At 45.8% G+C, this 26,006-nt stretch overlaps 2 protein-coding genes across 2 annotated transcripts in view; one reads left to right on the top strand and one right to left on the bottom strand.

The window, feature by feature from the left end:
* Positions 1-1,474, bottom strand: part of rcor2 (REST corepressor 2) — a 28,459-nt gene extending 26,985 nt beyond the window's left edge. Inside the window, exon 1 of the mRNA XM_038982969.1 lies at positions 1,064-1,474. The gene's annotated coding sequence lies outside the window, so the exon portion shown is untranslated. The remainder of the gene's footprint in view (positions 1-1,063) is intronic.
* Positions 1,475-7,437: 5,963 nt separating this feature from the next.
* Positions 7,438-19,976, top strand: naa40 (N-alpha-acetyltransferase 40, NatD catalytic subunit). Its single transcript, XM_038982970.1, has 8 exons — positions 7,438-7,761; positions 10,704-10,799; positions 13,130-13,182; positions 13,366-13,461; positions 14,514-14,672; positions 17,146-17,229; positions 18,718-18,795; positions 18,952-19,976. Exons 1-8 carry the CDS (start codon positions 7,756-7,758, stop codon positions 19,109-19,111), a joined length of 732 nt encoding a protein of 243 aa, XP_038838898.1. The 5' UTR covers positions 7,438-7,755; the 3' UTR covers positions 19,112-19,976.
* The last annotated feature ends 6,030 nt before the right edge of the window (positions 19,977-26,006 follow it).

The following is a 26,006-nucleotide window of genomic DNA, read 5'->3' as shown; positions in this document are numbered from 1 at the left end:
GGGTACATTTTGTCGGAAAAAATGGGTCTGTCAACAAGAGCCGAGTTCCACACAATGTATGCATCATCATCAAAGTTCACTTAACTGTAATATCACGACAAAACACAACACTACAATTTTAGGACGTATGTTTTTTTGTGTGTGTGATGATAACCTTACAAGCCTAATTGAAGAAAATAATGTCCTGTAATACTGATTAAAAACCACTCAAAGAAAATATTGCAATAGTATAGTGTTTGGCCTCATTCACAATGCTGTTGGCCTTTGTCTACTATCCTAATGCTGGTCCAAGCCACACAAACGGTGCCAGTGTGTGTGTAACAGTAAACTCACACTTTAGGTTAGAATTGTAGACTAAACAAGGCAACAACAACAACAAAAAGTAAATTCCATGGCAACAGAGATAAACTATATGAACAAATATCAAAGTTATTTATCGATATCATTAATGTCCCACCGGTCGCCAAAGCCCGCCCCTTTCACTTTTTGCAACTTGATTGATTGATTACATCAACCAGCCAACACATTTCTACAGGGTAGCTAGCTATCTACGTTAGTTGCAACATAACCTTAGCAATCTTGCCTTAACTTTTACGTGTAAAATATTAGCTGGCTGACTAGTTACTAAGCTATTTTCCCCTAATATTAATAATAACAGCTATTGGAAAGTAATTCATTTGGGACACTCGCTAGTTTGAGTGCTACTGGCCAAAACACATTCATTTCAACCATTAGCTATTTCCAGAAAAGTCTAGCATTGGAATCCTATCCTGGTAACGATTACCATTATGTTGCTTCCAGAAAGGCGGTTACAATCCATATTAATCAATTATACAGATAATATTTGGGGTTAAGTATCAGATCACCTCACAAATTACTAAATATTTTTTCTTTCTCGTATTCTCCAAAGTTGGGAAATCTTTGTCACAATATCTCATATTCTCACTCTTCCTCGACTCTCGCTCAAACCACATCTAAATTAGAAGTGACAAGAATACAACAACGTGTTCCCATAGAACCGGCTTTTAAAAAACATTTAATAAATAATGAAATCTTGTCCCACCTCCGTTCTCTCCTCCTTTCCTCTGCCCTCCGTTGATAATATATCTTTCAACTTTCAATCCTTTTGTTATCGCCAGGCTAACGACGTTGCTCGCTACGGGGGGTGGAGGGGGGGGGGGGTAGCTAGTACTATTCCAGTTGTTGGTCGCTACTAGTTGGCGTTGTGGACGTTTTGGATTCGTTGTACAAGTCGGGATAGCATTTCAATTCAGTAGCTCACCTGCCTATTTTGTGGTCCTCGGGCGTTTTTCTCTCATTCAAAACTTAGCTACGGCTTTCTCCACAGCTAATAGGACGCTTAACTAGAAAAAAAAACAAAAATAAACTTCACCTTCAAAACGGCTTAATTTTCATTCATTTGTTGCCTAAGTGGGTCTTCGCGTATACAATAAAACAGCTTGCACGTAGAGAAGCGGAGAGTGTGCCGGGAGAACCTAACCAGGCCTCGGAGGGGAGAGGTGTACATCCGCAACCGTCGGATTGCTCCTCGCCTCTCCCTAACTAACTTCAATAGCAGAAAAGTAGTCCCCTGTGCAAGTTGGACAGACATACAAAAGATGGCTTGTTGTGGGGCAAATACACTTGCTTGCTGTTGCCTCAAATGTGTTATTTGGTCCAATTTAGATGCATTTGCGTCTAATCAATCGTTGATGTAGAGACAGATCATAATTTTCTTTAAAATGTTGGCCCACAAATACAGTGCTGGTTTTAATCCAACCCTACATTGTATACTGGAATAGTAGATGTCTGAAATTGAAATGTTTACAACAACAAAAAATCAAGTGTACCTGCTATCGTACAATCACATAAATTGGGAACTACTTGCGCGGAGTGATTCGTCAGCTGTGCATCTCTGTGCTGCGCTCGGGCAGACTTGCTGCTCTGTACGATGTATGCCTGGAAAGGAAAAGGGGGGCCGTGTGTGTGTGTGTGTGCCCGCACGCACGCACAATGTGGAAAACGATGGATTTCAAATTTGACACAGGCACACACACACACACACTGATGGACAGGTCTTCATACATTGCTATTCTGTCTGCATGTCTGTCTCACAAGCAAACATGCAGGCCATGCTCTGTCATACAGCAACACTTGTGGCACATCCTCTCTCTCTCTCCTCTTTCTCCCTCCCCCTCTCTTCACTGCTCCAGCCTCTATGTCCTCACTCTATCTGTTTGTCGTTTCTTCTCTCTCCCTTCTCTCATTCCTATCCTTCTTTCCTTCTATCTCTCCTCCTTCCCGTTATCTCGTCCCTTCCTCTACCTCCTCCCTCTCTTTTCTCCCTCTCTTGCTCCTGACTCACTCCTCTCTCTTCTCCTCTATCCATTTTTAACGCTCCTCTTCCCTCTCCTTCCCTCTCTATTTCCTCCACTCACCCACTATGCATGTGTTCTTCTGTCCCCTCCCCCTCCTTCCCTGTGCTCTGTCTCATCTCTATGTCCTGTCCGCCCTGCTCTTTCTCTCCCTCGCTCCAAAACTCACCCAATGTATCTGTTCTCTCTTTCTCCTCCCCCTTCAAGCTTTCCTCTTTCCCTCCTTCTCTATCTCCTCTCCTTAGATCTCTCTACCCCCCTGTTCTCTCTCTCCCCCTGTTATCTTTCTCTCTCCTGTTCTCTCTCTTACTCCCCCTGTTCTCTCGCTCCCCTGTTCTCTCTCTCTCCCCTGTTCTCTCTCTCTCTCCCCTGTTCTCTCTCTCTCCCCTGTTCTTTCTCTCTCTCCCCCTGTTCTCTCTCTCTCTCCCCCTGTTCTCTCTCTCTCTCCCCTGTTCTCTCTCTCTCCCCTGTTCTCTCTCTCTCCCCTCTCTCTCTCTCTCCCTGTTCTCTCTCTCTCTCCCTGTTCTCCTCTCCCCCTGTTTCTCTCTCTCTCTCTCTCTCCCCTGTTCTCTCCTCTCTCTCCCTCTGTTCTCCTCTCCCTCCCTCTGTTCTCCTCTCTCCCCTGTTCTCTCTCTCTCTCCCCTGTTTCTCCTCTCTCCCCCTGTTCTCTCTCTCTCCCCTGTTTCCTCTCTCTCTCTCCCCTGTTCTCTCTCTCTCCCCTTTCTCTCTCTCCCCTGTTTTTCTCCTCTCCTCTCTCTCCCCTGTTCTCTCTCTCTCCCCTGTTCTCTCTCTCTCCCCTGTTCTCTCTCTCCCCTGTTTCTCTCTCTCTCCCCCTGTTCTCCTCTCTCTCCCTGTTCTCGCTCTCTCTCCCCCTGTTCTCTCTCTCCCCCTGTTCTCTCACTCTCCCCTGTTCTCTCTCTCTCCCCTGTTCTCGCTCTCTCTCCCCCTGTTCTCTCACTCTCCCCTGTTCTCTCTCTCTCCCCTGTTCTCGCTCTCTCTCCCCCTGTTCTCTCTCTCCCCCTGTTCTCTCTCTCTCCCCTGTTCTCTCTCTCTCTCCCCTGTTCTCTCTCTCTCCCCTGTTCCTCTCTCCTCCCCTGTTTCTCTCTCCTCTCCCCCTGTTCTCTCTCCCTCCCCTGTTCTCTCTCTCTCTACCCCCCTCGTTTCATTTTCCAAAACTCACCGACTGTATGTGTAGGCTACGACTTCCTCTCTCACTCTCTCTCTCTGTTCACTCTGTCTTCCTCTCTACAGTCCTTCGACCTCCCCCTCCTCCTCTCCTCCCCTCCCCCTCCATCATCACCTCCTCCCCTACCCCTCCTCCTCACCTCCCCTTCCCCCTCCTCCTCCATCACCTCCTCTCCAGTGATCTACTCATTCCCCTTCCTCTCTCTCTTGCTCTTCTCTCCTCGTCTCCCCTCCCTGTACTCTGCACCCCCTCCATTTCTCCTCTCTTCCCCTCCTGTCCCCCACACTGACTCTCTCTGCTCCCCCTCCCTCTCTCTCCTCTGCACTCCCTCTCTCCTCCCCCTCCCTCTCTCTCCTCTGCACTCCCTCTCTCTCTTCCCCCTCCCTCTCGCTCTTCCCCTCCCGCCCTCCCTTTCTTCTATTTTCCTCTCCCTCCCTCCCCGCCCTCTCTCTAGAGCTCTCTCTCTGTTTGTTAGCCTTGTCTGTCTGTGTCTGTCTGTCTGTCTTTTCTGTCTGTCTGTCTGTGTCTGTCTGTCTGTGTTCATCTTGTGAGGCCTGCTGTAGCAGATATATCATTTTCCTCCTAACCAGCTCGCTCTGTCTGAACACACACACACACACACACCAGAGAATTCTCGTATAAACAGGTCTATCAGGTGGTGAAATTAGGACAAATAAAAACTGACATGACACTGTCTGAGTGTGTGTGTGTGTGTGTGTGTGTGTGTGTGTGTGTGTGTGTGTGTGTGTGTGTGTGTGTGTGTGTGTGTGTGTGTGTGTGTGTGTGTGTGTGATGAGAGAGGAGAGGAAGGTTGCAGATACACTGGCTACGTCTTCACGGTCTTAATATTCAGCCTATGACAAATGATTAATTCATATTTTTTAATACGAAAGCAAACCAATGTTGTTCACATCAGATGGAGAAAATGTAGATGTAATGGAAGGAATGCAAGGAAGACAGAGAGAGAGAGAAAAATAATGAGGCAGAGAGAGAGAGAGAGAATGAGAGAGATAAGTAATGAGGGAGAGAGAGAGAGATAAGTAATGAGGGAGAGAGAGAGATAAGTAATGAGGGAGGGGGAGAGAAAGAATGAGGGAGAGAGAGAGAGAGACCAAAAGTCCAGTAGCATAACAATCCCTAGTCCTTGGGCACTTCATGAAGATCTGAAAGGATTGGATAGGTTTAAGCAATATGGTAGTAACTTCAACTAGCTAGGAGGAATATTCACCTCCATATTGCTTATACCTATCCAGTCCTTACAGATCTCCTGTGCGATAGAGGCTAAGTCGCTGTTTCTGTACAGGCCGTTAGTAACTCCTCCACACCCAAACAGTAGTAGTTTAGGCCATAACGGAAACCGTCGCGGGCTGCGAGTTCGAACTCCATGACCCCCCCCCTCGCGCCCCTCTTCCCAAAAGCCATCTCCCCGTCGCGAGACAGATTACACCAAGACAAAGGGTTGTGGGCGGGGCTTACCGAGGGGGCCATCTGTGTAGGGAGGGCTGTGTGCGTGAGTGAGTGTGTGTGTGTGTGTGTGTGTTGGTTTGTGTGTGTGTGTGTGTGTGTGTGTGTGTGTGTGTTGTGTTGTGTGTGTGTTGTTGTGTGTGTGTGTGTGTTTGTGAAACAGACAGTATATAGGCCTGTATGAAACTCAACATATGGATGGGCTGCCTTCCATAAAGGGCTCGGAGAAGAATGGTCTACCCAAGAAATGGCGCACACGTCATTATCAAATTATTTGCAAATTAACATAACCAGCTATTCAACAGCAGCAGTTGCATGTTCTGCAGTCAGGATTTAAGTGTACAAATAAAAAAATAAATATAACGATAAAATGCATGATGGACTATGGCAAGGCGCTAATTCAGTTAGATGTAATTATACATTCTATAATGGTCATTTGTGGAACTTTTCCGAGTAGCATCTTGTCCCATACCGCCATCCTGTGGCCAAACGTGGCAATGTAGATTCCATGAAGACCTCAAGATCAAAGATGAGAAGTTATTCTTCAGATGTACGAGATCTTACGTTTCTTGGCAATTTCTCGCATAGAATAGCCTTCATTTCTCAGATCAAGAATAGACTGACGAGTTTCAGAAGAAAGTTCTTTGTTTCTGTCCATTTTGAGCCTGTAAACGCCCTCCCTTTCTTCTATCCGGAAAATTTCAACAACTTTGAAAGTTTCTTCAAGTACAGTCGCAAAAACAATCAAGCGCTATGATGAAACTGGCTCTCATGAGGACCGTCACAGGAAAGGAAGACCCAGAGTTACCTCTACTGCAGAGGACAAGTTCATTAGATTTAATTGCACCTCAGATTGCAGCCCAAATAAATGCTTCACAGTGTTCAAGTAGCAGACACATCTCAACATCAACTGTTTAGAGGAGACTGCATGAATCAGGCCTTCATGGTCTAATTGCTGCAAAGAAACCACTACTAAAGGACGACAATAATAAGAAGAGACTTGCTTGGAAATCTGTCCTTTGGTCTGATGAGTCCAAATTTGAGATTTCTGGTTCCAACCGCTGTGTCTTTGTGAGACGCATAGTAGATGAACGAATGATCTCTACATGTGTGGTTCCCACCGTGAAGCATGGAGGAGGAGGTGTGATGGTGTGGGGGTGCTTTTCTGGTGACACTGTCAGTGATTTATTTAGCATTCAAGGCACACCTAACCAGCATGGCTACCACAGCATTCTGCAGCGATACACCATCCCATCTGGTTTGCGTTTAGTGGGACTATTATTTGTTTTTCAACAGGACAATGACCCAAAACACACCTCCAGGCTGTGTAAGGGGTATTTTACCCAGAATTAAAGTGATGGAGTGCTGCATCAGATGACCTGTCCTCCACAATCCCCCAACCTCAACCCAATTGAGATGGTTTGGGATGAGTTGGACCACAGAGTGAAGGAAAAGCAGCCAACAAGTGCTCAGCATATGTGGGAACTCCTTCAAAACTGTTGGAAAAGCATTCCAGGTGAAGCTGGTTGAGATAATGCCAAGCGTGTACAAAGCTGTCATCAAGGCAAAGGGTGGCTACTTTGGGTAACCATGGCTTATAATATACTACCTAAACGAAAGATTCTCAATAGGGAATGGTGTTGCATTTGTTGGAGGAACATATTTCGATATCCTCTTACACACTGCTGTAGGTGACATCGTGAAAGTGAAGTGTAATAAAAAAATAATAATAATGAAATCAGAAATTTACATTTCAGCAGATGCTCTCATCCAGAGCGACTTATAGTAAGTTTCATACTGGTCGAATCCATAACCCAGGCGTTGTGACCACCATGCTCTACCAACTGAGACACTGTTGATCCAGTGTAGACTTTGGACAACCATGCCTCAATAGCGGCAATCGATTTATTGTCTCCAAAAATATTGCCTACCTCAGCCCCTCTTAAATAATTACTATTAAAAAATCATTATTCATATTTTTACAACAAAATCAATAAATAAAATAATATACAAGGTTTCTTATCTATTCTTTTATTTTTTTTATTTAATCTTTATTTAACTAGGCAAATCAGTTAAGAACAAATTATTATTTACAATGACGGCCTACCAAAGGGGAAAAGGCCTCCTGCGGGTACGGGGCCTGGGATTTAAAAAATAAATAAAGTACAATATAAACATAGGACAAAACACACAACACTACATAAAGAGAGACCTAAAGACAACAGCATAGCAAGGCAGCAAATCCTAATTAATCAAATGGAAAAGTTCAAAGATAATAAGATATAGATTTAGGAGATAATAATAATTGACAGGTTTCTTTCTTTACTGACCACCTAAAACCAATCATGTGTACATCAATGCCTAAAGACGCGGTGTCGTCATTTCCCCAAAGCTTAGAGGAAACGATATTCGCGCTAATGTTGGTCGGAGAAGAGGAGAAAGAGAAAGAGTGAGGGAGGGAGGAAAGGAAGAGGGAGTAGGGCCAAGAGACGTAATTCACCCCCTTCTCTTGGCGCCAATCTGGCGGAAAAAAAATACGTTTTTGTCGTTTAGTGAACTTTAGTGTAATCAATTGTGGACATATTCTTTTGTAGCCAGTTGCGCTAGGTAGTTTGCTAAACCGCTAGCATTTTACATAATCTTGCCCCTTTTCAAGAAACCACATTAATTTAGCGACTAAGTTAGCTAGCTAGCAACAGCAAGACACAGCGGTCGTTTTAAAACAGCGATATGGGGGTGAGTTTTTGACCGTCTGTCTGTGTTTGTGAGAAGGACATGTGAACGCTTGCATCAAACAAAGACTGTCCGAAATCATGATCCCCGTGAATGCGTGATGTAGAGAGGGAAAGAGGAAAGGGAAGACCACGGAATTGATGGTTGAAGGGGCGGCAGACAGAAAGTCCAAGTGGCTATACAAGCTAGCTAGTTACACAGTGAGCTAGCTAACTTAAAAATAACCCTGCTTCGTGATTGCAGTGGCTAGTTTTAACCACTATCGATTGCACCGGTTTTATTTTGACATTTTTTCTGGGGGGGGAGCATTGGTGCAACGTTCTCCCGTGTGTCTTATCAAGTGTGGTGCCACCGCTAGCCTAGCTTGCTAGCCACTTAAGTTAGCTAGGAATCCATTTTTAGAAAGGCTTCTCATCATAACTACCATAGTTAAGTTGAGTAGAACCTACACCCTGCTAACTAACCTCTGAAGTTGTCTTACCTGTTCAGAATATATTTGAGACTAGTTAGCTAGATTTTTTTTTTTTTTAGAACCCAATGCGTGTGTTTTTAGCTGGGGTGGGAAGCAGTAGCATAACTAGCTAGCTTGCCAGTAAGGTGTTAAGTTCCTAAAACGCACCTCCGACGCTAATAACTAGGCACGTGTTCCCGAATTGCTTCCTGTAAACGAGTGAAAGTTGTAGCTGTAGATCCGCTCCAACATGCTGACCATACATGTGTTTGTTACTGTTGTAATCATACAATTCCTACATTGTCTACTTTTATAAACGGGTATGTAAGGTAAAGGCATTGCACCTGTTGGTTAGTCTCTGAGTGCGCGTGTCATTTAAAACCACGCATTCCTCGTTCCTGTTTTTGTCTTTGAAACAATATTGGCGTTGTCGGACACACGTGTACTAGTCCCTCACTTCACTCATCATGTGCAAACACATATGCTGCCTTCTGCTTGAAGATTGACCAACTGATTTGCACCCCCCCAATTCTTCATCTCCCTCTCTCCCCCCCTCCATCCCTCTCTCTCTCTCCCCCCCTCCATCCCTCTCTCTCTCTCCCCCCCTCCATCCCTCTCTCTCTCTCTCCCCCCCTCCATCCCTCTCTCTCTCTCTCCCCCCCCTCCATCCCTCTCTCTCTCTCTCTCCCCCCCTCCATCCCTCTCTCTCTCTCTCCCCCCCTCCATCCCTCTCTCTCTCTCTCTCCCCCCCTCCATCCATCCCTCTCTCTCTCCTCCCCCTCCATCCATCCCTCTCTCTCTCCTCCCCCTCCATCCATCCCTCTCTCTCTCTCTCCCCCCTCTCCATCCCTCTCTCTCTCTCTCCCCCCTCTCCATCCCTCTCTCTCTCTCTCCCCCTCTCCATCCCTCTCTCTCTCCCCCCCTCTCCATCTCTCTCTCTCTCCCCCCTCTCCAACTCTCTCTCTCTCTCCCCCCTCTCCATCTCTCTCTCTCTCTCCCCCCTCTCCATCTCTCTCTCTCTCTCCCCCCTCTCCATCCCTCTCTCTCTCTCTCCCCCCTCTCCAACTCTCTCTCTCTCTCTCCCCCCTCTCCATCTCTCTCTCTCTCTCCCCCCTCTCCATCTCTCTCTCTCTCCCCCCTCTCCATCTCTCTCTCTCTCTCTCCCCCTCTCCATCCCTCTCTCTCTCTCCCCCCTCTCCATCCCTCTCTCTCTCTCTCCCCCTCTCCATCCCTCTCTCTCTCTCTCTCCCTCTCCCTCTCTCTCTCTCTCTCTCTCCCGTCTCCAACTCTCTCTCTCCCCCCTCTCCAACTCTCTCTCTCTCTCCCCCCTCTCCATCCCTCCCTCTCTCTCTCCCCCCTCTCCATCCCTCTCTCTCCTCCCTCCCTCTCCATCCCTCTCTCTCCTCCCTCCCTCTCCATCCCTCCCCATCCATCCCTCTCCCCCCTCTCCATCCCTCTCTCTCCTCCCCCTCTCCATCCCTCTCTCTCTCTCTCCCCCCTCTCCATCCCTCTCTCTCTCTCTCCCCCCTCTCCATCCCTCTCTCTCTCTCTCCCCCCTCTCCATCCCTCTCTCTCTCTCTCCCCCCCTCTCCCTCCCTCTCTCTCTCTCTCCCCCCTCTCCATCCCTCTCTCTCTCTCTCCCCCCTCTCCATCCCTCTCTCTCTCTCTCCCCCCTCTCCATCCCTCTCTCTCTCTCTCCCCCCTCTCCATCCCTCTCTCTCTCTCTCCCCCCTCTCCATCCCTCTCTCTCTCTCTCCCCCCTCTCCCTCCCTCTCTCTCTCTCTCCCCCCTCTCCATCCCTCTCTCTCTCTCTCCCCCCTCTCCATCCCTCTCTCTCTCTCTCCCCCCTCTCCATCCCTCTCTCTCTCTCTCCCCCCTCTCCATCCCTCTCTCTCTCTCTCCCCCCTCTCCATCCCTCTCTCTCTCTCTCCCCCCTCTCCATCCCTCTCTCTCTCTCTCCCCCCTCTCCATCCCTCTCTCTCTCTCTCCCCCCTCTCCATCCCTCTCTCTCTCTCTCCCCCCTCTCCATCCCTCTCTCTCTCTCTCCCCCCTCTCCATCCCTCTCTCTCTCTCCCCCCCTCTCCATCCCTCTCTCTCCCCCTCTCCATCCCTCTCTCCCCCCTCTCCATCCCTCTCTCCCCCCCTCTCCATCCCTCTCTCCCCCCTCTCCATCCCTCTCTCCCCCCTCTCCATCCCTCTCTCCCCCCTCTCCATCCCTCTCTCCCCCCCTCTCCATCCCTCTCTCCCCCCTCTCCATCCCTCTCTCCCCCCCTCTCCCATCCCTCTCTCCCCCCTCTCCATCCCTCTCTCCCCCCTCTCCATCCCTCTCTCCCCTCTCCTCTCCATCCCTCTCTCCCCTCTCTCCATCCCTCTCTCTCTCTCTCCCCCCCTCTCCATCCCTCTCTCTCTCTCTCCCCCCTCTCCATCCCTCTCTCTCTCTCTCCCCCCTCTCCATCCCTCTCTCTCTCTCTCCCCCCTCTCCATCCCTCTCCAGAGGAAGTCAAACAAAGCGAAGGAGAAGAAGCAGGCTCGCCTGGCGGAGAGGGCAGCCATGGATGCAGTGTGTGCCAAGGTGGACACAGCCAATAAGGTGAGGGGACAGAGGGTAAGGGACCAATAAGATGAGGGAACAGAGGGTAAGGAACCATTAAGGTGAGGGAACAGAGTGTATTGAACCATTAAGGTGAGGGAACAGAGGGTATCGAACCAATAAGTTGACTGACTTTCAATTTGTCTTTCAATGATTACTTGTTTTTTTGTGTTTTCACCTTTATTTAACCAGGTAGGCCAGTTGAGAACAAGTTCTCAGTTACAACTGTGACCTGGCCAAGATAAAGCAAAGCAGTGCGACACAAACAACAGTTACACATGGGATAAACAAATGTACAGTCATTAACACAATAGGGGGGGGGGGGGAATCTATATACAGCATGTACAAATGAGGTAAGATTATAGGCCATAGTGGTGAAATAATTGCAATTTAACAATTAAATACTGGAGTGATAGATGTGCAAGTAGAGATACTGGGGTGCAAAGGAGCAATAAATAAATAACAGTATGGGGATGAGGTAGTTGGATGGGCTATTTACAGGTACAGTGATCTGTGAGCTGCTCTGACAGCTGGTGCTTAAAGCTAGTGAGGGAGATATGAGTCTCCACCTTCAGTGATTTTTGCAATTCGTTCCAGTCATTGGCAGCAGAGAACTGGAAGGAAAGGCGTTGGGGGTGACCAGTGACATATACCTGCTGGAGCACGTGCTACGGGTGGGTGCTGCTATGGTAACTAGTGAGCTAAGGCAGAGCTTTACCTAGCAAAGACTTATAGATGACCTGGAGCCGGTGGGTTTGGTGACGAATATGAAGCGAGGGCCGGCCAACGAGAGCATACAGGTCACAGTGGTGGGTGGTATATGGGGCTTTGGTGAAAAAACAGATGACACTGTGATAGACTGCATCCAATTTGCTGAGTAGAGTATTAGAGGCTATTTTGTAAATGACATCGCCGAAGTCGAGGATCGGTAGGATAGTCAGTTTTACGAGGGTATGTTTGGCAGCATGAGTGAAGGATGCTTTGTTGCGAAATAGGAAGTCGATTCTAGATTTAATTTTGGATTGGAGATGCTTAATGTGAGTCGAAGGAGAGTTTACAGTCTAACCAGACACCTAGGTATTTGTACTTGTCCACATATTCAGAACCGTCCAGAGTAGTGATGCTGGACGTGCGGGCAGCGATCGGTTGAAGAGCATGCATTTAGTTTTACTTGCATTTAAGAGCAGTTGGAGGCCACGGAAGGAGTGTTGTATGGCATTGAAGCTCGTTTGGAGGTTAGATAGCACAGTGTCCAAGGAAGGGCCAGAAGTATACAGAATGGTGTCGTCTGCATAGAGGTGGATCAGAGAATCACCAGCAGCAAGAGCAACATCATTGATCTATACAGCGAAAAGAGTCGGCCTAAGAATTGAACCCTGTGGCACCCCCATAGAGACTGCCAGAGGTCCGGACAACAGGCCCTCCGATTTGACACACTGAACTCTGTCTGCGAAGTAGTTGGGGAACCAGGCGAGGCAGTCATTTGAGAAACCAAGGCTGTTGTGTCTGCCAATAAGAATGTGGTGATTGACAGTCGAAAGCCTTGGCCAGGTCGATGAATACAGCTGCACAGTATTCTCTTATCGATGGCGGTTATGATATCGTTTATGCGGTGCACCCATGACCAGCTTGGAAACCAGATTGCATAGCGGAGAAGGTACAGTGGGATTCAAAATGGTCGGTAATCTGTTTAACTTGGCTTTCGAAGACCTTAGAAAGGCAGGGTAGGATAGATATAGGTCTGTAACAGTTTGGGTCCAGGGTGTCTCCTCATTTGAAGAGGGGGATGACCGCAGCAGCTTTCCAATCTTTGGGGATCTCAGACAATACGAAAGAGAGGTTGAACAGGCTAGTAATAGGGGTTGCAACAATTTCGGCGGATAATTTTAGAGGGTCCAGATTGTCTAGCTCGGCTGATTTGTAGGGGTCCAGATTTTCAGCTCTTTCAGAACATCCGCTATCTGGGTGAAGGAGAAATTGGGGAGCCGTAGGATGATAATAATTTTTGTACCTCCACAACCCTATTGGTCAATACCTCCCCTCTGACCTTCTTCCCTCCTGACCGTCTACCCCCCTCTGACCTTCTTTTAAGCATTTTGAAAGGGATGTTAGGACGGGTGTGAGGAATCAAGGAAAGATATTAATTGAAAAAGAGCTCCAGTTTTTCCTGGTAATGTGACTGCGTCTGACTGTAGCTCGTCAACACGTTTCTCTCTGTCTCTTCTCTCTCTGTTTCTCTCTCCTCTCTCTGTTTCTCTCTCTCTGTTTCTCTCTCTGTTTCTCTCTCCTCTCTCTGTTTCTCTCTCCTCTCTCTGTTTCTCCTCCCACAGCTGGATGACCCTTTGGCTGCTTTCCCAGTCTTCAAAAAGTATGACAGAAACGGGTAAGAGATTGTCCACCTCTATTACTATGGGTGTTGTCTGGCTGATAAGTGGCTAATTACTCTGGCTGATAAGTGGCTAATTATTCTGGCTGATAAGTGGCTAATTACTCTGGCTGATAAGTGGCTAATTACTCTGGCTGATTAACAGAGATTGCTCAGCTAACTGCTCTATTGGTCTTCCAGATTAAATCTCCAGATCGAGTGTAAGAGGGTGTCCACTCTCAACCCCATGTCTGTGGAGTGGGCCTACGAGCTGACCCGGACCAACATGCAAACACTGTAAGGAGGGAGGGGAGCTGGGAGGAGTCATGGAATTGGGGTGATGGTGAAGGGCGTGCTTTTTACTACAGGTCTCGGAGGGACTTACAATGTTTTTGGGGGAGAATGTCAGTTCTGATTGACTTTAGAACACGACATTCTATTCTAAAATAAAATGATAACTAAAATACAACCCCCCCCCCCCCTCCAGACATGAAGCCAATAACATACTGTCCATGTTATCAGACAGGTGTTCTATTTAGCAGTAAGCGTCATCACCTGATGTAGCATAGTGGCTAGAAATAAATGGGCTCAGGGTTGCCCGTCTGCATGTACCCCACTGGGGGCTAATCATTAGCTAGATCAACTCTATCAACAAGCTAGCCTAATATTTAATTAGCAACATATTGAAGACTTGAATCCCCCCCCCAAAAAATAAACCATTCCACTGGCACTCAGCCAGCCAAGGATCCTGCACTGTGAGTATAATGTAGGCCCATCAGTTACGCCTGTTCCATTTAACCCGGTCTTCCCTATGCATTCAGCGCCATTGGTGAGCGCTATCGTGGCATTAAACCAATGGCGCTGCTATAAACACTGCTCCTAAAATGTCTTGGATTTGATAAGTATAGTTTAGTAACACTAGAAAGCTCAGTGATCCTCTTCTTCAAAACTGATTTCAAATGAGTTTTTTTCCCCCCGCGATTGCATCGAGTGTTGTACAATGACTGGGAATGCATATTTCTCCCAGTGTGGTACTGTAATTTGAAGCCCCCGGAGAGGAATATCATTTTCTCGCATTAAGTGACACAGGCTGAACAATTGAATGGGTAAATTATTCTACTATGGGCTTGTCTGATTTTTGCTGTTGATTACTTGTGTTGTTGTCTCTGGAAATTCAAATAACCAAAGGTCTCGGTTCTCCTTTGGGTCAAAGGTACCGGGGTCTCGGACCAGGCGCTACCCAGCCCGATTTAACTCCTGCTAACAGTCTTCTACCCAATCACAACAAACTACTCACATTCCATCCAATCACGTAGGCCAGTGCTTGACATCTGACCTCTATGCTGCAGGTATGAACAAAGCGAGTGGGGATGGAAGGAGAGAGAAAAGAGGGATGAGATGAAGGACGAGAGGGCGTGGTATCTGCTGGCTCGAGACACAGACTCCTCCCCCGTGGCCTTCTCTCACTTCCGATTCGATGTCGAATGCGGGGAGGAGGTGCTATACTGGTAAGGGGTTGTCATGGTCTCCTTTTACAGGAAGTGACACTGACTGTTACTATAGCCACGGATAGAACAATGACCCAGATATTTTGCTGGACGTCTATATGTGAAGCGTCCGGTCAACGTTTCCATTCACTACCAAATACAGCGCCTTGCAAAAGTATTTACCCCCTTGGCATTTTTCCTATTTTGTTGCATTACAACCTGTAATTTAAATAGATTTGTATAAAAATTAACTTGTTTAAAAAAAAATATATATATTTTCTTTTAAAAATGGAAAAGTGGCTCTTATTCACCCCCTTGCTGTGAAGCCCCTAAATTAGATATGGTGCAACCAATTACCTTCAGAAGTCACATAATTAATTAAAGTCCACCTGTGTACAATCTAAGTGTCACATGATCTCAGTGGATATATATACACCTGTTCTGAAAGGCCCCAGAGTCTGCAACAACACTAAGCAAGGGGCACCACCAAGCAAGCGGCACCATGAAGACCAAGGAGCTCTCCAAACAGGTCAGGGACAAAATTGTGGAGAAGTACAGATAAGGTTTGTGTTCTAAAAAAAATATCTGAAACTTTGAACATCCCACGGAGAACCATTAAATCCATTATTAAAACATGGAAAGAATATGGCACCACAACAAACCTGCCAAGAGAGGGCCGCCCACCAAAACTCAGGGACCAGGCAAGGAGGGCATTAATCAGAGAGGCAACAAAGAGACCACAGATAACCCTGAAGGAGCTGCAAAGCTCCACAGCGGAGATTGGAGTATCTGTCTATAGGACCACTTTAGGCCGTACACTCCACAGAGCTGGGCTGTATGGAAGAGTGGGCAGAAAAAAAGCCATTGCTTAAAGAAAAAAATAAGCAAACGTTTGGTGTTTGCCAAAAGGCATGTGGGAGACTCCCCAAAAATATGGGAGAAGGTGCTCTGGTCAGATGAGACTACAATTTGCTTTTTGTACATCAAGGAAATCGCTATGTCTGGCACAAACCCAACACCTCATCACCCCGAGAACACTATCCCCACAGTGAAGCATGGTGGTGGCAGCATCATGCTGTGGGAATGTTTTTCATTGGCAGGGACTGGAAACTGGTCAGAATTGAGGGAATGACAGATGGTGCTAAATACAGGGAAATTCTTGAGGGGAACCTGTTTGTTTTCCAGGGACATGAGACTGGGACGGAGGTTCACCTTCCAGCAGGACAATGACCCTAAGCATACTGCTAAAGCAACACTTGAGTGGTTTATGGGGAGACATTTAAATGTCTTGGAATGGCCTGGTCAAAGCCCAGACCTGAATCCAATTGAGAATCTGTGGTATGACTTAAAGATTGCTGTACACCAGCAGGAACCCATCCAACTTGAAGGAGCTGGAGCAGTTTTGCCTTGAAGAATGGGCAAAAATCCCACTGGCTAATTGTGCCAAGTTTTTAGAGACATACCTCAAGAGACTTGTAGCTGTATTTGCTGCAAAAGGTGGCTCTACAAAGTATTGACTTTGGGGGGGTGAATAGTTATGTACCCTCAAGTTTTGTCTTATTTATTGTTTGTTTCACAAATATTTTCCATTTTCAAAGTGGTAGGCATGTTTTGTAAATCAAATGATACAAACCCCACAAAAATCTATTTTAATTCCAGGTTGTAAGGCAACAAAATAGTAAAAATGCAAAGGGGGGTGAATACTTTAGCAAAGCATTGTGTGGTGATGAGAGGAAGCCCAGTGGCTGGCAGTGGGAAAAGATGGTGTGAGATGCATTCTGCACATTTTCTCATCGATAAAACATTTGCTCTCAATGCAGTTTTCAGTTTCCAAAACTGTAATCTGTTATGAACAGTGGATGAAGTTTTGTAGACTTTATCCTTAGCCAAAGTTTAATTATTTTTTTATTCTTTGAGTGCAAGAGTGAATTGAGTTAATGCAGACTTCAGAGTAGCTCTTCCCTAGTGGAAATATGCAAATATATGCTAGAATGTGCCAATAGAATCTCACTAGCTTGTGCTTGGCTCTGCCCACCCCCTTGTTTGTTCTGCCCACTAGGATTAATTTGCTCTCATTGGAAACAGCTGGCTCTGGTCTATCTTGGGTTAGTTATTAGCATTTTTGTTATAGCTAGTAGTATTGAAATTGATTATTGTATAGTAGTTTACATTTTTTTAAATTAAAATATATAGTTTCCTTGTCTGAGGCTCCTGCCCTATGGTGATCTCCTGTTTCTGCAGTGTGTGTGTGTGTGTGTGAGGCAGCTTGTTCAAGTAAAAACCCCCTGAGCAGGACACTAGTCTGTCGAAAGGGCCTTCTGCTGCCTTCATTACATCTTGTAAATGCGAGCACACGTCCGGGGGAAAATCCCCGTCCAACTGGTCCAACTTGTTGGTAACGTCCCCTTTTTTTAGAGTCTTTGATACGACGTAACCTGGGTTGAACCTCGACCAGTGTTATTGTGTTTATTGATGTGTGTTGTTGTTTTTGTAGTTATGAGGTCCAGCTGGAGAGTAGGGTGAGGAGGAAAGGACTGGGCAAGTTCCTCATCCAGATACTACAGCTCATCGCCAACAGGTACGTGTTTATATAGTACATAACAAAACTATAAACGCAACGTGCAACAATTTTCAAAGATTTTAATGGGTTCATGGAAGGAAATCAGTCAATGGAAATAAATTCATTAGGACCTAATGGGGAGGGGGGGGGGGGGTTAGCCTAGTGGGTAGCCTAGTGGTTAGAGTGTTGAACTTGTAACCAGAAGGTTGCAAGATCGAATCCCCGAGCTGACTTGGTAAAAAAACTGTTCTGCCCCTGAACATGGCAGTTAACTCACCGTTCGTTCCTAGGCCGTCATTGAAAATAAGAATTTGTTCTTAACTGACTTGCCAGGTTAAATAAATCTATGGATTTCACATGTTGTGTTTACATTTTTGCTCCGTGTATATACACTATCATTTGGCCTGCCTTGTGACATCACCAGGTGGTAACTAAGTTAACAGACCAATAGGAAAGAGTTCCAAACTATGGATATGCAGATATGGACAGATTTGCTTTAAGTTTCAAACTAAACTGAACAAAAATATAAACGCAACATGTAAACTGTTGGTCCCATGTTTCATGAGCTGGGAAGAAGAAAAAAAAGGACAGAAATGTTCCAGATGTACAAACAGCTGATTTTGGATGTTTACATCCATGTTGGTGAGCATTTCACCTTTGGCAAGATATACCTGACTGGTGTGGCATATCAAGAAGCTGATTTAAAACAGCATCATCATTACACAGGTGCACCTTCTGCTGGGACAAAGGCCACTAAAATGTGCAGTTTTGTCACACAACACAATGACACAGATGTCTCAAGTTGAGGGACTGTGCAATTGGCATGCTGACTGCAGGAATGTCCACCAGAGCTGTTGCCAGAGGATTAAATGTTCATTCCTCCACCATAAGCCACATCCAACGTTTTTTAGATAATTTGGCAGTAGGTCCAACCGGCCTCACAACCGCAGACCACATGTAAACACGCCAGCCCAGGACCTCCACATCCGGCTTCTTCACCTGTGGGATCGGCGGAGGGGGTGTGCTGAGGAGTATTTCTGTCTGTAATGAAGCCTTTCTGTGGTGGAGAAACTCATTCTTATTGGGTGGGCCTGGCTCCCAAGTGGGTGTGGGCCTGGCTCCCAAGTGGGTGGGCCTATGCCCTCCATTGCTGCACCCGTGCCCAGTCATGTGAAATCCATAGATTAGGGCCTAATAATTTTAAAGAAATAAGTTACTTAAATAAATTCAACTAAACTCAGTAAAAACGTAGACATTTTTCCATGTTGCATTTATTTTTGTTCAGTGTAGTTCCTCATCCATATACTGTAACCCATCACCAACTCTCTGCCTCTCTCTCTCTGCCTCTCTCTCTCTGCCTCTCTCTCTCTGCCTCTCTCTCTCTGCCTCTCTCTCTCTGCCTCTCTCTCTCTGCCTCTCTCTCTCTGCCTCTCTCTCTCTGCCTCTCTCTCTCTGCCCCTCTCTCTCTGCCCCTCTCTCTCTGCCCCTCTCTCTCTCTGCCTCTAGCACACAGATGAAGAAGGTGATGTTAACAGTATTCAAACACAACCACGGGGCGTACCAGTTCTTCAGAGAAGCTTTACAGTGGGTTTCTATAGCAACATCAACAGCTGCTTCTCAGCATGTACAAACATGATTTTGTTATTTTAGAGATCACTGTTGGTACTGTACTCAATCCACTCTTCCCTTCATCTTTCTCTTTCCTGTGCTTCTTTCTACCACCCCTTTATCCCTCCCCAGGTTCGATATCGACGACACCTCCCCCAGTATGTCTGGTTGTTGTGGCGACGACTGCACCTATGAGATCCTGTCGCGGCGGACCAAACATGCCGAGGCCCAAGCCGAGGCCCAGGGGCACAGCCACGGTGGAGGAGGGCACTGTGGAGGCTGCTGTCACTGAGGAAGCCTGTTCCTGTTTCACCACTTCCTGCCCACTTCCTGGTCCCACGCTCTAGAAGCTGCCCCTCGTCCCCTTCTCTGCTCATGAGTCATTACTGTACCCAAACGCCCCAAAACCCCTGGCCCACTCTATATTCCCCCCTCTCTCTCTCTCATCCATATCCCCCCTCTCTCCATACTATTTTAGTCTTTGATAAGTTAGGAATCTGCTTGTGCTCTTTCTAGCCAGCCACCAACAGCTTTCTGAACTGTCCCAAGGCTCCATCCCAATAATCCTAATGTGCATACTATTATGGATGAAGCGATGTATTAGCCATGCATTCTGAATGGTAAATTAGGATGGACTGTTGGGACAGAGGCCCACATGTATTTATCTTAGTTTGATCAGGTGTTCGGTAGATAGTCTCTCTCTTCCCCAGAGCCTCTGATCCGTTTCAGTTGATCTTCTACAGTATTTTTAAATGCTGTCTGATGGCAGGAACACCCGCTGTTCCTACATTTTTGTAGAGAGACGTGTGTGAGAGATACATACATACATATATATATACACACACACAGTAACAGTCAAAGTTAGGACGCCTACTCATTTGAGGGTGTTTCTTAAACGTTTTTTTAAATGTTCTACGTTGTAGAATAATATTGAAGACATCTCTACTATGAAGTAACACATATGGATTAATGTAGTAATCTGATTTACACAGTCTCCTCTGGACAGTTAATGTTGAGATGTGTCTGTTACTAGAACTCTGAAATCTGAGGCTGATAACTAATGAACTTATCCTCTGCAGCAGAGGTAACTCTGGGTCTTCCATTCCTGTGGTGGTCCTCATGAGAGCCAGTTTCATCATAGCGCTTGATGGTTTTTGCGACAGCACTTGAAGAAACTTTCAATGTTCCGTATTGACTGACCTTCACGTCTTAAAGTAATGATGGACTGTCGTTTCTCTTTGCTTATTTGAGCTGTTCTTGCCATAATATGGACTTGGTCTTTTACCAAATAGGGCTGTCTTCTGTTTACCACCCCTATCTTGTCACAACACAACTGATTGGCTCAAACACATTAAGAAGGAAAGAAATTCCACAAATTAACTTTTAACAAGACACACCTGTTAATTGAAATGTATTCCAGGTGACTTCCTCATGATCTGGTTGAGAGAATGCCAAGAGTGTGCAAAGCTGTCATCAAGGCAAAGGGTGGCTACTTTTAAGAATCTCAAATCTCAAATATTTTATTTTGGTTACCATGTGTTATTTCATAGTTTTGATTTCTTCACTATTCTACAATGTAGAATTTTTTTTATATATATAACTAATGAAACCCTGGACTGACTAGGTGTGTCAACTTTTGACTGGTACAATATATATATATACACACACACACACACACAGTACCATATATATAATATAGTGCACTACCTTTGAACAGGCCCGTAGGGTAGTAGTTGTTGCCGTCTCTGTTAACTTACAGAAACCTTCAGGGTATAGTGGCTGGCAGATCTGGGTTGCCAGATTGGGTGGTTTCCCATAGAGATACTAGAAACCCACCTCTGTGCTGTATGTCTGTGGCTGCATCCCAAAGGGCATGCTAATGCCCATAGGTCTCTGGTTAAAAGTAGTGCACTAAGGAATAGGGTTATATTTGGGATGTCTCCCCAGTGACCGGGAAGAAACTCAACTCTGGCATCTCACCCAGGCTCGAAGTTTACTGCTTTATTAAAACAACAAAGAAACAAAAAACGTTGACATTTTTTTTCTTGTTCATTGTATAAAGATAAACTGTCAGGTAAGTAAAATCGCTCGTTTTGTTTTCTACTTTCCAACCAGATAATATTCTACAGACCATGTCTGTCTCAGGTTCAAATCCCAACTGACACTAACAACCATCTCTTTGTGTTTCTTAGCAACTATGTTACGGTCAAATAGTTTGGGGAAAGAAGACACCCCTAACCACAGATCTAGTATCAGATTTCCCAACCTCAAATTTTACACCTAGTCCTGGACTAAAAAATGAATGCTTTTAAATCCAGGACTAGGCTTTATCTCGGTCTTGGAAACTGGCCTGGGGGGGGGGGGGTGACAATGTTCCTCACCTGAGATCAGTGATTGGGGCATAGAAATGGAAGTCCTAAAATGGTAATTCGGCACTTACATCAATAGGGCTTCTTCTAGAAATCATATTTTTATAGGTTAGGGGCAAATTGTTTAGCGCCAACTCTGTTGGGATGCGGGGGTGGGGTGGTTAAAGCTTCCCCCCTTAATGGTTAGGGTTGTGGGAATCTGATCCAAGATCTGTATCTGGGAGACCGCTACCTGGATTGGTGGCTTTGGTCAGGTGTTGCAGGGAGTGGTGCGGAAACGCTTTTGTTTAAATTAAAAATCATTTAGTTTAGGGAATAAACGTTTCTTCATATTTAAAATAAATCTGACCTTTTACTATGACCTGTTTGAATATCTCCCCTCAAGATCAACTCTTTTTTTTTTTTTTTTCATCATTGTCTCTTTCTGTCTGTATATAATCGGTTACAGATACATTGGATTGGTTTCTATTTGCTTTTTACAGGTAAAACATTTGTTTAGGTTTTAAAAATGACATTTAACTCAATGTTGGACAGTGAGTGTACCTGTCCTGTGACTGATTTTCATTATTAACTGACGACGATGAAAGGAAAACAACGAAACGGTCATTTCAGCCTTGTCAGTGTTTTATTTGTATGTTACAAATAAAGGAAACTTGTTTGACTCCTGTTCCAGTTGTGCTGGTTTATTATATACACTGCTCAAAAAAATAAAGAGAACACTAAAATAACACATCCTAGATCTGGGCTGTAAGCACAACCCCCACCTGTGGACGTCGGGCCCTAATACCACCCTCATGGAGTCTGTTTCTGACCGTTTGAGCAGACACATGCACAGTTGTGGCCTGCTGGAGGTCATTTTGCAGGGCTCTGGCAGTGCTCCTCCTTGCACAAAGGCGGAGGTAGCAGTCCTGCTGCTGGGTTGTTGCCCTCCTACGGCCTCCTCCACGTCTCCTGATGTACTGGCCTGTCTCCTGGTAGCGCCTCCATGCTCTGGACACTACGCTGACAGACACAGCAAACCTTCTTGCCACAGTTCGCATTGATGTGCCATCCTGGATGAGCTGCACTACCTGAGCCACTTGTGTGGGTTGGAGACTCCGTCTCATGCTACCACTAGAGTGAAAGCACCGCCAGCATTCAAAAGTGACCAAAACATTAGCCAGGAAGCATAGGAACTGAGAAGTGGTCTGTGGTCACCCTGCAGAACCACTCCTTTATTGGGGGTGTCTTGCTAATTGCCTATAATTTCCACCTTTTGTCTATTCCATTTGCACAACAGCATGTGAAATTTATTGTCAATCAGTGTTGCTTCCTAAGTGGACAGTTTGATTTCACAGAAGTGTGATTGACTTGGAGTTACATTGTGTTGTTTAAGTGTTCCCTTTATTTTTTTGAGCAGTGTATTTACTTTTATGTAGTTACCGGTGTGTAAATCCCAAACGCCACCCTATTCCTTAAATCGTGAACTACTTTAGACCAGATCAATGTGGGCCCTGGTCTAAAGTAGTGTAGTATTTTCTGTTTTTTATCAGTCAGTGAGACCAGTTTTTTTTTTTTCACAGATGAGCCCTGAATTACACAAAATACACACAAAATATAAACAGTCATTTAAAAAATTCAGGTCCTCAATCAGCTTTCTGAATTGACGTAGAGGCACCCGAACATCAAATTTAAGATTGTTCCACAAATAAGGTGCGAAAACTAAAAGCTAATTTACTTAACTCAGTAGAGACCAAAGGACTTTCCAAAGTTTTCCATCCCTGAGACCATGGTGGAGACTCGTGTCTGTAGTGATGATGTTAGGTACAGTGGGAGTTTTTGTAAAACGTCTTTATACAGTGCGGAAAGTATTCAGACTCCTAGACTTTTTCCACATTTTGTTACGTTACAGCCTACAATTTCCTTGCCCCATCACGCTCTAGCAATTCCTTGTGGAGGGCTGGGTGCCTGTAAGCTGATTTCGGTTGCAAGTTGGAAGGTGTTTCCTCCGACACATTGGTGCAGCTGGCTTCCAGGTTAAGCGAGCGTCAAGAAGCAGGGTCGTGTTTCGGGGGACGCATATGGCTCTCGATCTTTGCCTCTCCTGAGTCCGTAGGAGAGTTGCAGCGATGGGACAAGACTAACTATAACCAAAAAAAAGATCATCCTTGAGATGTTTCTACAACTTGGAGTCCACCTGTGGTAAATTCAATTGATTGGACATGATTTGGAAAGATATAAGGTATCAAATCCAACAGTTGTCAGAGCAAAAACCAAGCCATGAGGTTGAAGGAATTGTTCGTAGAGCTCCGATACAGGATTGTGTTGAGGCACAGATCTGGGGAAGGGTACCAAAAGATTTCTGCAGCATTGAACGTACCCCAAAACATGGCCTTCATCATTCTTAAATGGAAGAATTTTGAAACCACCAAGACTCTTCCTAGAGTTGGCCGCCCGGCCAAACTGGGCAATCGGGGGAAAAGGGTCTTGGTCAGAGAGGTGACCAAGAACCTGATGGTCACTCTCAAAGCTCCAGTTCCTCTGTGGAGATGGGAGAACCTTCCAGAAGGACAACCATCTCTGCAGCACTCCACCAATTAGGCCTTTATGGTAGAGTGGCCAGACGGAAGCCACTCCTCAGTAAAAGGCACATGAAAGCCCTCTTGGAGTTTCCCAAAAGGCACCTAAGGACTCTCAGACCATGAGAAACAAGATTCTCCGGTCTGAAGAAACCAAGATTGAACTCTTTGGTCTGAATGCCAAGCGTCACGTCTGGAGGAAACCTGGCACCATCCCTACGGTGAAGCATGGTGGTGGAGGCATCATGCTGTGGGGATGTTTTTCACCGGCAGGGACTGGGAGACTATTCAGGATCAAGGTAAAGATGAGCAGAACAAAGTACAGAGAGAGAGATCCTTGATGAAAACCTGCTCCAGAGCGCTCAGGACCTCAGAGTAGAGCGAAGGTTCATCTTCCAGCAGGACAACGACCCTAAGCACACAGCCAAGACAACGCAGGAGTGGCTTCGGGACAAGTCTCTGACTGTCAGGCCTCCCGAGTGGCACAGTGGTAGCTGTGCCGCTAGAGAGTCTGGGTTCGAGTCCAGACTCTGTCGCAGCCGGCCGTGACCGGGAGACCCATGGGGTGGCGCACAATTGGCCCAGCATCGTCCGGATTAGGGGAGGGTTGTCCTTGTCCCATCGTGCTCTAGCGATTCCTGTGGCATGCCGGGTGCAGTGCATGCTGGTCGCCAGGTGTACGGTGTTTCCTCCAACACATTGGTGCGGCTGGCTGCCGGGTTAAGTGGGCATTGTATCAAGAAGCAGTGTGGCTTGGTTGGGTTGTGTTTTGGAAGAGGATGCTCTTGACTGCGTCCATATGGGAGTTGCAGCGACGAGACAAGACTGTAACTACCAATTGGATACCACGAAAAAGGGGTAAAAAATGTATTACAAATAAAAATGAAAAATCTCTGAAAGTCTTTTGAGTGGTCCAGCCAGAGCCCAGACTTGAACCCGATCAAACATCTCTGGAGAGACCTGAAAATAGCTGTGCAGCGACTCTCCCCATCCAACCTGACAGAGCTTGAGAGGACCTGAAGAGAAGAATGGGAGAAACTCCCCAAATACAGGTGTGCCAAGCTTGTAGCGTCATCACTTTTTAGCATCATACTCAAGAAGAATCAAGACTGTAATCACTGGTGCTTCAACAAAGTACTGAGTAAAGGGTCTGAATACTTATGTAAATGTGGTATTTCAGTTTTTTATTTTTAATACATTTACAAAAATGTCTTGACCTGTTTTTGCTTTGTCATTATGGGGTATTGTCATGTCATTATGGGGTATTGTGATGTCATTATGGGGTATTGTGTGTGTAGATTGAGGGGGGAACAATTTAATCCATTTTAGAATAAGGCTGTAACGTAACAAAATGTGGAAAAAGTCTAGGGGCCTGAATACTTTCCGAATGCACTATAAAACTAAACTGCAGCTTCCTAGTCTGCTTTGGCTAGGACACACACACACACACACGCACTTTATTTCAACAAGAAACTCCAGGCCATCATTAGCTATGTTTCCATCTAATTGGCGACAGATTTCCATGTGAATATGCTAATTTCTGCATGAAAGCATTTTCCCACCAAAGATGTGTTTCGTTTCAAATTGACTTCTGCGGATAAAAGGCTGTGTGTGCTAACATAGTGCACAGAAAAATACCTTTTGCGAGATGCTCATTCCATGGATCATTTAGCTATTTGATGTAGAATTTTAGGACCCCTGTAGGTATCATCAAATATTGAATTTGGCCTTTACTACCATCGCCCATAGAAACACATTGAATAACACATTCATACGTGGCAGGAAAGTACCAGACAGTCAAAAAATAAAGAATAAGGTTTTGAAGTGTCTGTCCTTTGTGAATAACTCACCACAGGTTAATGAGAAGGGTGTGCTTGAAAGGATACACATAACTCTGCAATGTTGGGTTGTATTGGAGAGAGCCTCAGTCTTAAATCATTTTCCAAATAGTCTGTGCCTGTATTTAGTTTTCATGCTAGTGAGGGCCGAGAATCGACTCTCACATCGGTACGTGGTTGCAAAGGGCATCAGTGTCTTAACAGCGCGATTTGCCAAGGCAGGATACTTTAAGCACAGCCCAATCCAGAAATCTGGCAGTGGCTTCTGATTAAATTATAATTTTCACAGAACCGCTTGTTGCAATTTTGATGAGGCTCTCTTGTTCAGATTTCGGTAAGTGGACTGGAGGCAGGGCATGAAAGGGATAACAAATCCAGTTGTTTGTGTCATCCGTTTTGGGGAAAGTATCTGCGCAATTGCT

The sequence above is a fragment of the Salvelinus namaycush genome, unplaced genomic scaffold, assembly GCF_016432855.1.
Source record: "Salvelinus namaycush isolate Seneca unplaced genomic scaffold, SaNama_1.0 Scaffold138, whole genome shotgun sequence".
Classification (NCBI taxonomy): Eukaryota; Metazoa; Chordata; class Actinopteri; order Salmoniformes; family Salmonidae; genus Salvelinus; species Salvelinus namaycush.
Note: the sequence above shows the minus strand (reverse complement) of the source record. Positions and strands in the feature narration are given on the sequence as shown.

Bases quoted from the DNA above. Each gene is read 5' to 3' on its own strand.
- naa40 (XM_038982970.1), top strand. The intron at 14,673-17,145 runs GTAAGGGGTTGT...TTGTTTTTGTAG, and splicing joins GGGGAGGAGGTGCTATACTG to TTATGAGGTCCAGCTGGAGA. The intron at 17,230-18,717 runs GTACGTGTTTAT...CTCTGCCTCTAG, and splicing joins CTACAGCTCATCGCCAACAG to CACACAGATGAAGAAGGTGA.